The 13,328-nt window shown below is 37.7% G+C and overlaps 1 protein-coding gene across 2 annotated transcripts in view; it reads right to left on the bottom strand.

Annotated features, from left to right (window-relative positions):
- Positions 1 to 11,711, bottom strand: part of LOC122069944 (protein SPIRRIG-like) — a 34,311-nt gene extending 22,600 nt beyond the window's left edge. Inside the window, exons 1-8 of one of the 2 annotated variants that reach the window (XM_042634029.1) lie at positions 11,118 to 11,711; positions 8,793 to 8,862; positions 8,607 to 8,692; positions 5,441 to 5,576; positions 5,294 to 5,350; positions 3,793 to 3,966; positions 857 to 1,048; positions 676 to 741 (exon numbers count right to left, since the gene is read on the bottom strand). In XM_042634029.1, the coding sequence (XP_042489963.1) occupies positions 676 to 741; positions 857 to 1,048; positions 3,793 to 3,966; positions 5,294 to 5,350; positions 5,441 to 5,576; positions 8,607 to 8,692; positions 8,793 to 8,862; positions 11,118 to 11,263 (927 nt within the window). In that variant the 5' untranslated portion in view covers positions 11,264 to 11,711. Of the gene's footprint in view, positions 1 to 675; positions 742 to 856; positions 1,049 to 3,792; positions 3,967 to 5,293; positions 5,351 to 5,440; positions 5,577 to 8,606; positions 8,693 to 8,792; positions 8,863 to 11,117 lie in introns of those variants that run through there. The other variant, XM_042634030.1, reaches the window with a different exon arrangement.
- Between the last annotated feature and the right edge of the window lie 1,617 nt (positions 11,712 to 13,328).

The raw sequence follows: 13,328 nt of genomic DNA on the forward strand, positions 1-13,328 counted from the left end.
TCGGTCGAGTTTTTGTACAATTTATAACTCGCCATGCATCTCGTCTCGCCTTTTTGAAAAAATGAGATATTAGCAAGATCTCAGCGAGATCACGCCAAGATCTTAAGCCATAATTAATGGTGCTCGCAAACTATTGCTTCCTATTGATCTCCTTGCAGACCAATGGACATTTATAATGAAGAAGTAGGTCTATCATTTAAGAAATCCATCCATATCGGCCACATTTCATATCATAGGAATGGTGAAAAATCGACCCTACAGCCGAATGAGGTGACAATCCCTAGTACATGTATTTTTAAGTTTGTTTCTTTAAGTTTGTGTTATTTTGATCCGGCTTTTGCCCTTCACCATATCAACTCTGTATCCCTAAATCGCAACTTTCTTCTTTTGAAATATTCCCCTTTCACTACATCAGACATTCGGTCTTCGAGATCAACAATCCAATCTATTCAAATGAAGAACCCATGCATACAATAAGGAACAATATATAAGGTGATTCAAAAAGAAAAGCGAAAGAAGTTCAGAAAATGATCCAAGGATAAGAGTAAGAGTGAGATTCCTTTGATTCACAAATCAGAAAATGGATCATATCAAAAGTTGTCAGATTTGAACAGCATTGCACGATACTCATATATGCACACACACACACACACACACACAGATCAAACAACATACTAGATGGTGTTTCCGTATATACTTTGCCGTGCTTCCATTGTCATTGACCAAAAGAAGGCCAAGTATCTGCAACAATAAGTGATGCACAATGAGATAAAACATGAGCATCCATGCAACTTGCCACTTTGAATTTAATTGCTACTGAACAACTATCTGCTGAATATTGATGTAATGTAACCACCTGCATGGCATGTCGATGAAGCTGAATTGTATGCAAGGGAATGAGGCCCTGTTTAAATCGAGAAAAAACAATCAAAGAGCCAGTTGCAACCATCTGAAATAATAACTGAAGTGAATCATCCTCAATTAAACTCTGCGCAGCTGAAGGATGGTTCGCCAATGCTTTCATAATATGCACAACACTTCCCTCAACCTGCAAAACAAAAGCTTCTCAATTACCCCCCAAAGCCTGCATCTTAGTCTTACTCTTTATCATCTCATGGAAGTCATCAATGACCTATCACAACTCTAACATTAACTTCAAGTGTTTATAAGTAATTCTAAGTTATCTTTATGATTATGTGAACTATACCTTCTACGGTACTACCATTCTAGTATTTAGTATGTATATTAATTTGAACTCAACAGCCAGGGTCTATTTAAGAAACTCTGCCCTTCTCTTTATTCTGAATCAAATGTGGAACATGTTAAAGTTCTCATTTAGGATTCAGCACCTCTAATTGATCTTGGCTATACCTTGGCGCCAATTTGTTAATGAATATTTGATATTTAGATGGTACAATATATTTTGAGTAAATATTTATCTGTAAAATAGTGTGCCTCGAATCCCTAAGGCCCGTGCCTTGCCTTTATCAGTTAAGTAGCAGAAAATCAATGAAACTTACCTCTTGTAGCTAGATTTACAAAACTTTAGAATAAAAAAAAAAATAATGGAAATGTTTGCTTCTTCTTCCCCGTTCCATTTTTTTAGGATTTCAGCCATTTCCCAACTGATTCTGATCGGACTCGAATAAGGAACTGATAAAGAACGATCCAATTTCTAATTCCATGTCTTAAGATCTAGCTTCAAGGGGCAGATAGAACCCAGCACTGACTCATAATTTAGGGACTCAAGTTTCAATTTCCAAACTTATTAATGGCAACTAAGTTTGCCTCACTTAGGAAACAATACTTTTTTTTATGTATTACGTCACTGGCACTGCCCAGAAAAATCATAAATTTCTTTCAAATCCATTGCCAAACTGAGCATGCTGAATCTATTCTCGATTATAGTTGGAACAAGGAAAAAGGTTCATATCTCATAATTACTCCAAAAAACAATTATGCATACCTAAACAACTTATGTAACATGTTAAGTTGTGCTATTGCAACATGTTGGTCATAGGTTCAAAACTTGGAAACAGCCTCTTTTGCGAAGCAGGGGGTAAGGCCATAGTTGTCAAGGTGTCGCCTAGGCGTCCAGGCGATTTGCCTAGGGCCTAGGCGACAGTCGCCTTATTGCACTGCATGCCGCCTTATTGCACTGCATGTCGCCTTATTTGTTATTTCATTTACTTAAGATATTATTCATAAATAAGCAAATACCCCCTATTTGAATCCAATAAAATTAGTTTAAAAATCAAATTCCAAAAGGATAAAAAATAACCCCCCAGTCCAAGAAGAAAAACTGTATTTTGGTTATAGGGGCGATTTTCAACTTTTAAATGCTGGAGTTTTTCTCAATTATGAAAATTTTATAAATTCTATCATATTAAAACATTGCTAAAAACCAAAAGTCCGGTAAAATAATTTTTTGTTTTGACATCCATAAAATTATTTTCATTCAAGCGATTTTAACAACATTCGCACACTTAAAAATAAGTTTGACCGGAGCATAACTTTGTCATTACAACTCAGATTTAAGTAATCTTAGACTTGCTGGAAAGCTGGTTTTATATTATAACTGATACAAAAAGTCTCATGTAAAAATAATATCATTTGACCAGTCAAACTTATTATAGAACCAGAGCATTTCTCGAAATTTTTATTTTTTATAACTTAATATGACTTAATGTTAATTTTTTATGATTTAATATGGCTAAATGTTGATTTTTAATGACTTGATGTTGCTTAATCTTGACTTTTTATGATACAAGGTATATATAGCTTACTAAATAATGTTAAAATATAGGAAAAATAAAAAATAAAAATTGTTCGCCTCAAGGCGTGCGCCTCTCTCGCCTAATCGCTTAGACAACCCTCCACCGCCTTGGTTCGCCTTGACGCCGTGACAACTATGGGTAAGGCTGCGTACACTTGCCCCTCCCAGACCCTACAATAGTGGGAGCCTCATGCACTGGGTTGCTCTTTTTTTTCTTTTAAACAACTTATTGACTTTATCAGTTAAGGAGCAAAAAATCAATGAAACTTACCTCTTGTAGCTAGATTTTGCCAAACTTTTTGATAAAAAAAAAAAAAGGTGATAATGTTTGCTTCTTCTTCCCCAACCAATTCTGATCGGACTCGAATAAGGACCGGTCGAGAACGATCGCATTTCTAATTCCATGTCTTAAGATCTAGCTTCCAGGGGCACCTAGAACCCAGCACTGACTCATAATTTAGGGACTCAAGTTACAATTTCCAAGCTTAATGGCAACTAAGTTTGCCTCACTTAGGAAACAATATTTTGAGTTTTACGTCACTGCACTGCCCAGGAAAATCAAAAATTCCTTTCAAATCCATTGCCAAACTGAGCATGCAGAATCTATTTTTGATTGTAGTTGGAACAAGGAAACAGGTTCAGATCTATAATTACCCCAAAAAACAATTATGCAAACTTATTGCCTTTATCAGTTAAGTAGCAGAACCTCTTGTAGTTAGATTTAGCAAGGAAAAAGGTTCAGATCTCATAATTTCCCCAACAAAAAGTTTATGCATACCTAAACAACTTATTATTCCAATTCAATTGTGTTTTAAAAGCTAAGAACATTACTTCTTCTAAAATAAAAGAATACAAAAATAGAGGCAAACAACATGATCACTAAGACATAGACGAATGTTAGACAAACACTTCCACAATAAAAAATGCTACATAACTTAGGATGCATAGCTGCTTGAGCTTCATAAGCCAAATGACAGAGCATTTGGTAATGCAAACAGTGAAAGAATGAAAGCTACCTCAAGCTGGCGAACATGGCCTATACCTCCATCATCACCCATTTCAAATGCCCTTTCTTCTGAGTTATTTGCTAATTGTCTTTGATTGGCCTCATCAGGGCTAAGAAGAGCATTGAGAACATGAATAAGGCAGCAAAGAATCCCAGAATCAAGGAGAGATTGTTTATCAATTGGCTGTAAACAAGACAACGGTATAAAAAAGTTTGAAAAGGAAGAGAGATCAACTTTATTTATTAATAGGAAAGTCTATGCAACATTTTCCCTCCGCCTACAACCAGTTACTAATGTAACTAACCTCATACAATACAATTAATGCAAAATGCAGCAAATCAGCAGTAATACTGCAATATGTCTACTCTTGGCACAACTTCTCTACATGAGCTCATTTAAATAGTATATCCAGGAAAGAACCCCTGGATGCTATCTACCACATGGTAGAATAGAAGCTCAAGTTTTCGGGACAAGGTGTCCAATATCCAGATCACCCTTGACTTGTGGTAAGCTTCAGCCCAAAGCACTACATGTAGTACAATCAACGGGGCAATTTTGATAAAATTTTGGACACCCAGGAAAAATGTTTCAACATATAGTGGGCCATATGATTTATTTTGTCTTTGAAACGTGACAGATGTACAATCCAATGGGCCCTAGAATTGGCACATAGATTGCCAATTTATCTAAGTCAAGCTGGATTTGACACATAAGTCATCCACTGATTTGACGGCCAAAAACACAAAGGGAGTAAAAACCTAGTAGAGGGAAAGACATGATAGAGCTATGCTACAAACTTTTTGACATGTAGAAAATGCACAGTGATCTTAATCCATCCAATAGTTGGATTTTGCCACATTAGCCCTCCACATGACAGGTCCATGCCACCGATCAAGAGATACAACCTAGACAAGCTCGAGAAATTTTTGCAATGTTTTTCTTCTTTTTTTTCTTTTTTCATCTTCAGTTCTTAAATTTTTTTTTTTTTCCCACTTGGGGATAAAGAAAGCAATATTACAAATAACAAGAAAGCATGTTTCAAACATGAAGTTATAAATGTCAACAATTTCAGAAAAACTTTTCTTCCCTTAGGCAACAACGGTAAGAAATGAGAAAAGAACATGACCCCAAGGACATAAAAGTTTCCCATTGAGAGGGTAAAAGCACTCATTTGCGCTTTATAAATAGCCAAAGCCTGTTATACACAATCACTTTCACAAAATGGACAGGTTTTTCAGGATCATTTCCAGTTCACAGTTCAGACAAGGAGAAAAGAGATGCTAAGAAAACCACGTTTCTCACTTGAACTCCATTTGATCCGTCTCTATTGAAGTCTAGAACAGCACAAGGGAAATGCTGGGGCTTTCTTAGGGTTCCCATTAATCCATAATTCTGAAAATAGTGCAGTCAACAGGCATCCAAAACATTCACCATTGCTTTTAAAAAATAATTATTGAAGGAAAACATCAGCAAAGTATCTCCTTTAATTTAATAAAGACAATATATATACCCCAGATACAAGAACTTCAATCGCATATAACAAATTTGAACCCGGATTGATGCCATCCTGCACAAGAGTATCTATGAATGTTAATTCAAAAAACATTTCATTTTCAGAACTTCAGAGACAAGTAGGGAAAAGTGCTTAAAAACACACCTTCATGACGTCTGAGAAAAACTTCAAAACTTTCAGAACATCCAATGATCTAGTCTTGCTACTGATTTTCAACTTTTCAATATCTGTTACAAATGCTCTTCCAATGACAAAGGAGAAAATGTGTGTCTCAACTAACCTGTCAGTTGCCAGCAATTTGTTGATCAATTAGATACACCCACAATAAGCAAGAAAGAAAGTGAAGAAGTTAAACTTTAACATTTTCCAGAAACATCCCAGCTGTATAGAACTATAGGTTGGCAATCTATGTGCCGAATTTCTGGCAGGCTCTCTCCAAAAGGTTATTGACATAATCACAATTCAAGTAGAACATTGGGAAGCCAGAGTTTACATTTTACATTATATTCACAGATTGTATCATTATTAATGCAGAATCGACCACAAACCAGTGAAGAACCAGTGGGAGATCAATCGCAACATCGCAATATGGGTCAGACAAATTTTTTTCCACTTTTTTTTAATTTTTTTGCATATTAAAAGAGAAACAAGAAATGATATGATCAAGGCTTCACCACCTGGCCTGTGGGAATGGAATCACCACCAAGGGCTGGAACCACATCACCACTACACCAAGTGGAGGCCTGGATGGGACCTTTCAAATCCCATGTTATTATGGTTGGGATCACAGAAGGATTGATGAGTGCAACTAGGTGTTTTGTTATTCTGGGACAGAACAGGGATGGTTTCTGGTAAGGTGTGAAAACCGGTCTGGAAACAAGTTTTTATGGATGTATTTGAGAGATTGGTAAACAGGGACATTGGATGAAGTTTGACGATCTGGTCTGATTTGAAAGAGTTTGGACGCTTGAAGGTGGCTGGAAATATGTCTGAAAACAGTATTTGCAGGGTGTAGAGAAAAGATGAAAACTAACTTAGCTATTGGAGTATTCAGTGGCTAAGCTCTGGAACAATTAGTAGCAGAACTTGTCATACAGAAGAATGGAAGAACAAAATCCCTCTTGAGAGACCTAAGGCCTCCATGCACAGACCAAAGAGTATCCTCTCCCACAACGAACACTATGAATTCACACAGAAACAGCAATTCTGTTGTTAAAAACTATGCATTACAGTACAGAGACTGATCCCTACTTGTAGGGGCCGAATTAAGCTCAATAGCTTGATTTACAAGTAAAAAAATTCTAAAAACAAAGTTAGAAAATAAAATTTAAGCTACAGCTGCTGGAATCTACTAGAATATTGCTGAAAAGGACTGAATAGAAAATCAATTAGGATTTTCTAGCCTTTTTCAGCCTGTCAGCTGCATCACTAGTATAGTAATAGCAGTATTTGACCCCATCACACAAGGCACAAAAAGCCCAGTCAACATGAATAAGACCTATCTTTGGCTAGACAGGAGAAGTGGATAATATACTTATATACTTGGTAGACCAATCAATAATAGAGCTGTAAAAAAGCCGAGCTCAACTGAGATTGCGCAGCTCAGCTCGCCATTATATGGCCAGGCGAAGGTTCAGTCAGCCACCTCACAAGTCTGGCATGCCAAGCTCAGGGCCAGACCATTAATATTTTAATGGGCTAGGCTCAGGCTTAGCATGAATGTGGATGCTGGACAATTTTCTGAACAAGACAAGATGAGGTCAGACTGAGCAGAGCTCGAAAAGACACAACAGCTCACACATGGCTCAGAAAACTGAGCTCATGGTTAAATCAAATTACCTCATCTTCTCACAGCCTAATCTACAAAGTTATATTCTCCTATTTTTCTTCCTCTTTTAAATTCATTAAGGTGGATAAAAGTCCCAAGAAAGAATGGGTACGTGTTAAAACAAAAAATAGGGCCCAAAAGTGGTGTATACAACACCCCCTCCCCCAAAGTACTGAAAGGGATAACTACCCACACAAAATATCAGTTGGCATGTAACTCAGTTGTGCTCATAATTTTTATGGTGACAAGAGGATGACCCAACAACTCATCACCTTGGTGGTGCCATGTTTTCCTAACCATAGCATATGGGTAGGGGTTTATCAATAAGATAGCAAGCATTTTCCTTTCAGTCTTAATATGTGAGGGATTACATTTAAAAATAAAAATAAAAACCTTCCTTTTGTATGTTTAAACCATGGGAGGCCACTATATAAAAAAATATGTTTCTCACTATCTTTAAAGTATAATGAATATCAATATATGATGGACGAAATAAACCCGAAGGGCTTAAGGCTCAGCAGAGAAAGGGAAGATGTTACACAGAATCTTCTTTTTCTTCATGTTGCCGAATGATGGAGAGAGAAACCCAGACAACATCCAGAAAATATGTAATTCCTCCTTACTCCAACCCTCTGTTCTTCCCTTTCTCTTCCACTTTTCGCCCCACTTTATACCTTTTCCCCTAGGTTTCTGGTTACTTTTACAATACAGGAACTAGTCTTCATAAGCCTCAAGGACCACCTTGTCACCAAGGTCTCACTCAGACGATGCCTTGACAACTATGATGTTGCTCATGTCTTTAACATTTTCTTGCATAGAGAGGGTGGGAAATCATAGGTTTACTTATAATGAGAGACCAAAAAAGCTTTAAATGTAAAAGACATCAAATGAATAGTACAAAACCAGAGGGAATAAAAGGGACATAACGAACATAATTACATATTCGTAAGTTACAGAATCCTACAAATGCCGTTTTCAACCCTTACCAGTATATGCTTACAACTTTAAAAGTAAGGAATGATAATACTAGAGCTGATTTGGGAGTAGCTCCGATACATGATAAGCTATGAGAAAGTCGTTTGAGATGGCATGGCAATATTCAATGGAAGTCTTTGGATGCTCCAGTGTGGAGAAGTTATTTGATTCAGATTGAAGGAACTAAATGATCCAGGGCAGACCTAGGAGTAGTGGTGAGGAAAGACATGCATAGTTAAGGTCTTGGATCAAGTATGACCACAAATAAAGCTGATTGGAGGGCAAGGATCCATGTAGTCGACCCCATTTAGTTGGGATAAGTCCGAATTGTTATTGTTGTATCAGTATATGCATACACATATTTATGTGTATTTATACCTGTTTGTATCTATGTATGCATGTGCATGTATGATGGTGAAAGCTAAAACTGCTCCACAACAAGAAACTATTTTCATGTGTAGTGTAAGAAACAGAGTCAATAAAGCAAGGGAAGAACCATTTACATACATGCTAACTAATTGAGCTACATTAGAGTGCTGCTTCACTAGTCTACAGAAAACGTCTACAGCCATGTTCAAGGCCGTTTCTTTCTCCTGCAAGGAATATTTACAAGCCATTAGCACCCATAATTTTCGGTAGAAGACATAATGGAGGCAAAAGGTTGTCAACAATCAACATGTCTAAAGGAAAAACCTTTTCGGAGCTGGACGAGCGAAACTCTTCCCAAAACCTCTTGAAGTCCAACTCCAATTCATGTTTGTCTCTGCTCCCGTGGAAACATAAAAATCTTGACAACATTAGGCATCTATAATGAACGTTTAAGCGAAAAGACTCCAACACAAAATCTTAAGTCTATGGTCTATCTACTTGCATGTTAACAAAGAAAGTAATAAATAAGTTGCTTCCAATGTAACGCATAAGAATTGTACAAACAACCAAAAGATGTCAGAACCTTTGAATTCACAGATACGAGATAATAGATTGTAGCAGGAACAAAACAAATTATGAGTTTGCAAAGTTAAAAGAACATAATTCGAAACAATCTCATAGCCCAGATAAAGGGTCGAAACTTCATGCCCTAAACAAACAAAACAGAGCACAACCAGACCAGTACCAAAAAATCTGGAGAACATGGCATAAATTAAAATCAGTTGGTGACCCCAACTCTGAGTACAATAGAAACAAATAACACCACAGGAAGATAGTCCAGAATGAACACATAGTCAAATCAAAGAACAATGATGTTAAGTCCTGCTACCATAACATAAAGGTGATGAATGCAGTCCCAAATCTTCCATGAAACATCCCTCCCTAAGATTAAAATAAAGATGGATAAGACGCCAGCACCATAAAATCACTGCAGAAGAAAAGATTCATCACCATCATTCCATCAACCGCACTATGCCCAGGACCAAGAAAACTACAACCAACAAAGACTTGGAAACATTATGCAAGTAAAATCTATTACTCTGAAATGGGCAAATTTCTTGATTTAATTTCCAAGACCATCAGCTTCAACCGGATGTGAACTGCGCTATGAAATTCCACTAGAAGACTCCACCTCCTGAAAGAACTTGAGGGGCAACACTGACTTATGGCAACCTTAATCCCTAACAAAATCTTAAGAGATTATTGACACTCTACTTTGTTAGGACAACAACTACATACCCCAAAAAGAACCCATGAGCTCGCCAACCAAAGGAAATATCAACTTCATGGGAAATGGCCACATGAACAACCACAGGCACAATTTACATCATCCTAGAGTGCAGAAGAACAAAGACATAGGTTCTCGTATAGGCCAACTATCAGTAACTCAAACATAGCAAAATGAATATTCAAATATGATTACCAAGTAAAAAAGATTATATGAGAAAATAAATTTTAAGAAACAAGAAGACTTCTACATAATTCTATTCCATTCAGCTCGATCAATGCCTATAACATTATCACAGCATACACAAACTCGTGAAAACCCAAGGAAGGTTTTAGAATCCATCAAAGTGCCAAAATGACAGCAAAGTCAGTAGTTCTTCAAGTATGTGTTTTCTTCCCCCCCCCCCCCCCCCACCCCATCACGCCCCTCCACTGATAAATATGTGAAAGTTGATAAGTTATGTTAACCATTAACTTATTACCCTTTTTTATATATTTTATGGGGAAGTGTTCTCTGTCCGGAAGTGTAGCTACTATGCCTGCGCGAGACCCAGTCAGCACCCTCCCTTTTGGATCAATCTATGGGGAGCAGGGAGGTGATTCATAGGGAGGAGGAGAGAGACATACACGAGTGCAGGCATGGGAATCAGGCTCCCGGACAGGAAGCTTTCTTCATATATATAATAAGGGTAACACAATTTCGTGAAATTACTTACTTCTATACAGACCTTAAATACCTCCTGTTACTGAAGCAAGTAGCATATTTTATGGGGGAAAGGTGGTAGCATTTCTATACAAGTAAAAGCCATATCTACAATATCAAGAATAAAACTCAAATCTGGCAGTGTAAGGCAGACTATCTCAAGATCACACCTTTCCCGACTCCTCCACCCAATGCATTTTGGCTGAGCTCCAAAAGGCCTCATTTATCTTTTCTTTTTCTCGAATCAACTCTTTAACAAAGACTGAATGAATGATAGTAAGAACAAGAACCAAATCCTAGTTCTTATTCAGTTATTCTACTCTCTCCTCAAACTAATAAATGCCCGCCTATGGGCTATATTTTAAACAGAAACAAATTCCAACAATTTATCATCAAGTAACGTACCAAAAAAAAAAAAAAAAAAAAAAAAAAAAAATCACCATTCCTGCTTCAATTTTTAGCAAACCTACGCCCAGGATGGTCTAAACTTATTGATTACGTTCTCATTGCTCAACATAAACGCTTGAACAGTTGATGTCCAAAACATAAACCGAGAAGAAGGCAAAGTACTTGCAAATGTGTATTTGATCAAGAAAAATTACATCCTCCCATAGATAAATAACAAAATGTGCATCAAAAAGAAAAAAAAAAATTTGAACCTTGAAGGGGACGACGCAGCAAAGTCATTTCTTGACGACGCAAAAGCTTCAGCAGTGGCGGCAGGGGGTGAAGACGACGATGTAGTAGGTGGTTGAGAAAAACCGACCTTTTCCTTGAAGTCCTTAAGCAATGTAACCCATTTCATCGTTTACCGAGACGACTGAAACATATGAGAATGTCATCCGAAGAAGCTCCTCCTCCGGATATTCATCTCCACTTGCAGAAACCCTAGATCAGGCTCCTTTAGCACGATCTAGAAGGATCTCAAAGCCCAAAATCTCTGTCTTCCGCTCCGCAATCCGAATCCTCCACCAAAAACTTCACAAATTGCGTATAAATAGTCTTACTTCGTCAACAAACAGATCGTTCTAATTGACTGATCAGCAATCAGCTCGATCTGATTGTTCGTTTTCCAATCTGCTGCTCTGTATAATCTCTTCTTGAGCTTCTTCCTCTGTTTATATTTTTTATTTTTTTCTTTACACCCCTTTAACGTAGTTTTAAGGTTTTTTTTTCTTCGAAGTGGGAAAAAAAGAATTGGATTTTGGCTAATAAAACGCGACTTCAGTTGAGAAAGAAAGGCAAAGAATGGCCTCAACGCGCCTTCTTTCGCCTGTTTCTATATCTACTACTCTTACAGGCCTTTCCCCTGCCACGTCATCGTGGGATCCACGTCTCTTGGATACTCCACGTGGCCTTACGTGATGAAGAGATTAGACGTGTGAGCCTCTTTCTCATAGATGTTTATGTCCCGTTGTCTTCTCCCCCGATCTCGTTTGAGTTTTCTAAAATAATTATTTCTTTATAATAATTACTTTATTATGAAATTACTAATCTAACCCTACTTAATTGCTTAATGCCTTAAATCACAGTGGGAATAAGGAGATGGTAGTATGGTAAATCTATTAATGGAGTGGGTAAAAAGAGAAAGGTAAAACTTCCTCTTTCAATTTGCAAAACCCTAAAACCCAATTGCAAGTGATTTTTGCTTCTATTATTTGCTGAACTGTATTACCTGTTTTTGGTGGCTGGTCCATGATCTTTCCTTCTCTGTGACTCCTTCCATTTTAGCCACTTGAGTTGGAAGGATAAATTTTGACTCCTCATTTTCAGGTGTGATTTTTTAGAGAAAATGTTGGCAGGATTGCGTTGTGCCAGCAGTGTGTCTGCCTCTCTTTCTGTTCTAGGTTTTTCACTAGGTGAGCCGTTAGCTGTGGAAAAACTAGCAACTTGGCCAACCTCTCCCCATGATTTTAATTTCTGAAAATGTTTAATATGATTTGTGCACCCAGATTTATGGAAACTGAAAGTAATATACCCACCCCACCCTTGCCCACCCTTGCCCATGGAATGAGACTTGGCTAATGCCTGGGTTGTAGCTATAGCCAAATAGTTACAACCTCTAGTACTAGTCAGGGGAATGGAATCTCAGGGGTAGGTTTGAAAATACCAATCTGCCCCTGAGATTCCATTCTCTTAGTAGCCAAATAGTTACAACCTCTAGTACTAGTCAGGGGAATGGAATCTCAGGGGTAGGTTGCATGCTAATTGGCTGCACGCGAATGGAATCTCAGGGGTAGGTTTGAAAATACCAATCTGCCCCTGAGATTCCATTCTCTTAGTTGCTACCATGGGGTTGCAGCTAATTGGCTGCACGCAGGCAGCAGTGAAATTTTTTCCTCTCCCATGTCCCCATCTCGCTCCCTGTGAACTTATTCTTGCCTTGCTGGTAACCCCCCTTCCCTACTTCTTATGCAACCAGCTGTCGATGAGCTCTCCCCTGGCAACTAATTGTTATTCAGCCCTTCTCCCTCCCTTCTTCGTCCATCCCATTCCACCAACCAAAATGCATTCCTTAAGTAATCAAGCAATTTTGATTTTTTTTTTTTTGTCATAAACTTATTTATTGACTTATTTTTAAAGGAAAAAATACTGTCGAGGAGTGCAAGGGTTGCGCCATACATAGAGGTGGGTGAGATAACCACCATACCCCCATGGAAGGTGAAAATGCCTACCATATTAATGTTTCCATGTGTGCTCTCATTAGCCCCTTGTGCTGATATAGGAACCACGCTCACGGACAAAGAACTCTTTTCGTATTTTTAAATACCAACGTGAAATTGAAATCTAACCTAGGAGAGCTTTACAATCATGGTTCTAAGTATATGTCGGTATTATATCAATTAGACCAGATACTGATACGGCAAGAT

This window comes from Macadamia integrifolia, unplaced genomic scaffold (assembly GCF_013358625.1).
Source record: "Macadamia integrifolia cultivar HAES 741 unplaced genomic scaffold, SCU_Mint_v3 scaffold773, whole genome shotgun sequence".
NCBI lineage: Eukaryota > Viridiplantae > Streptophyta > Magnoliopsida > Proteales > Proteaceae > Macadamia > Macadamia integrifolia.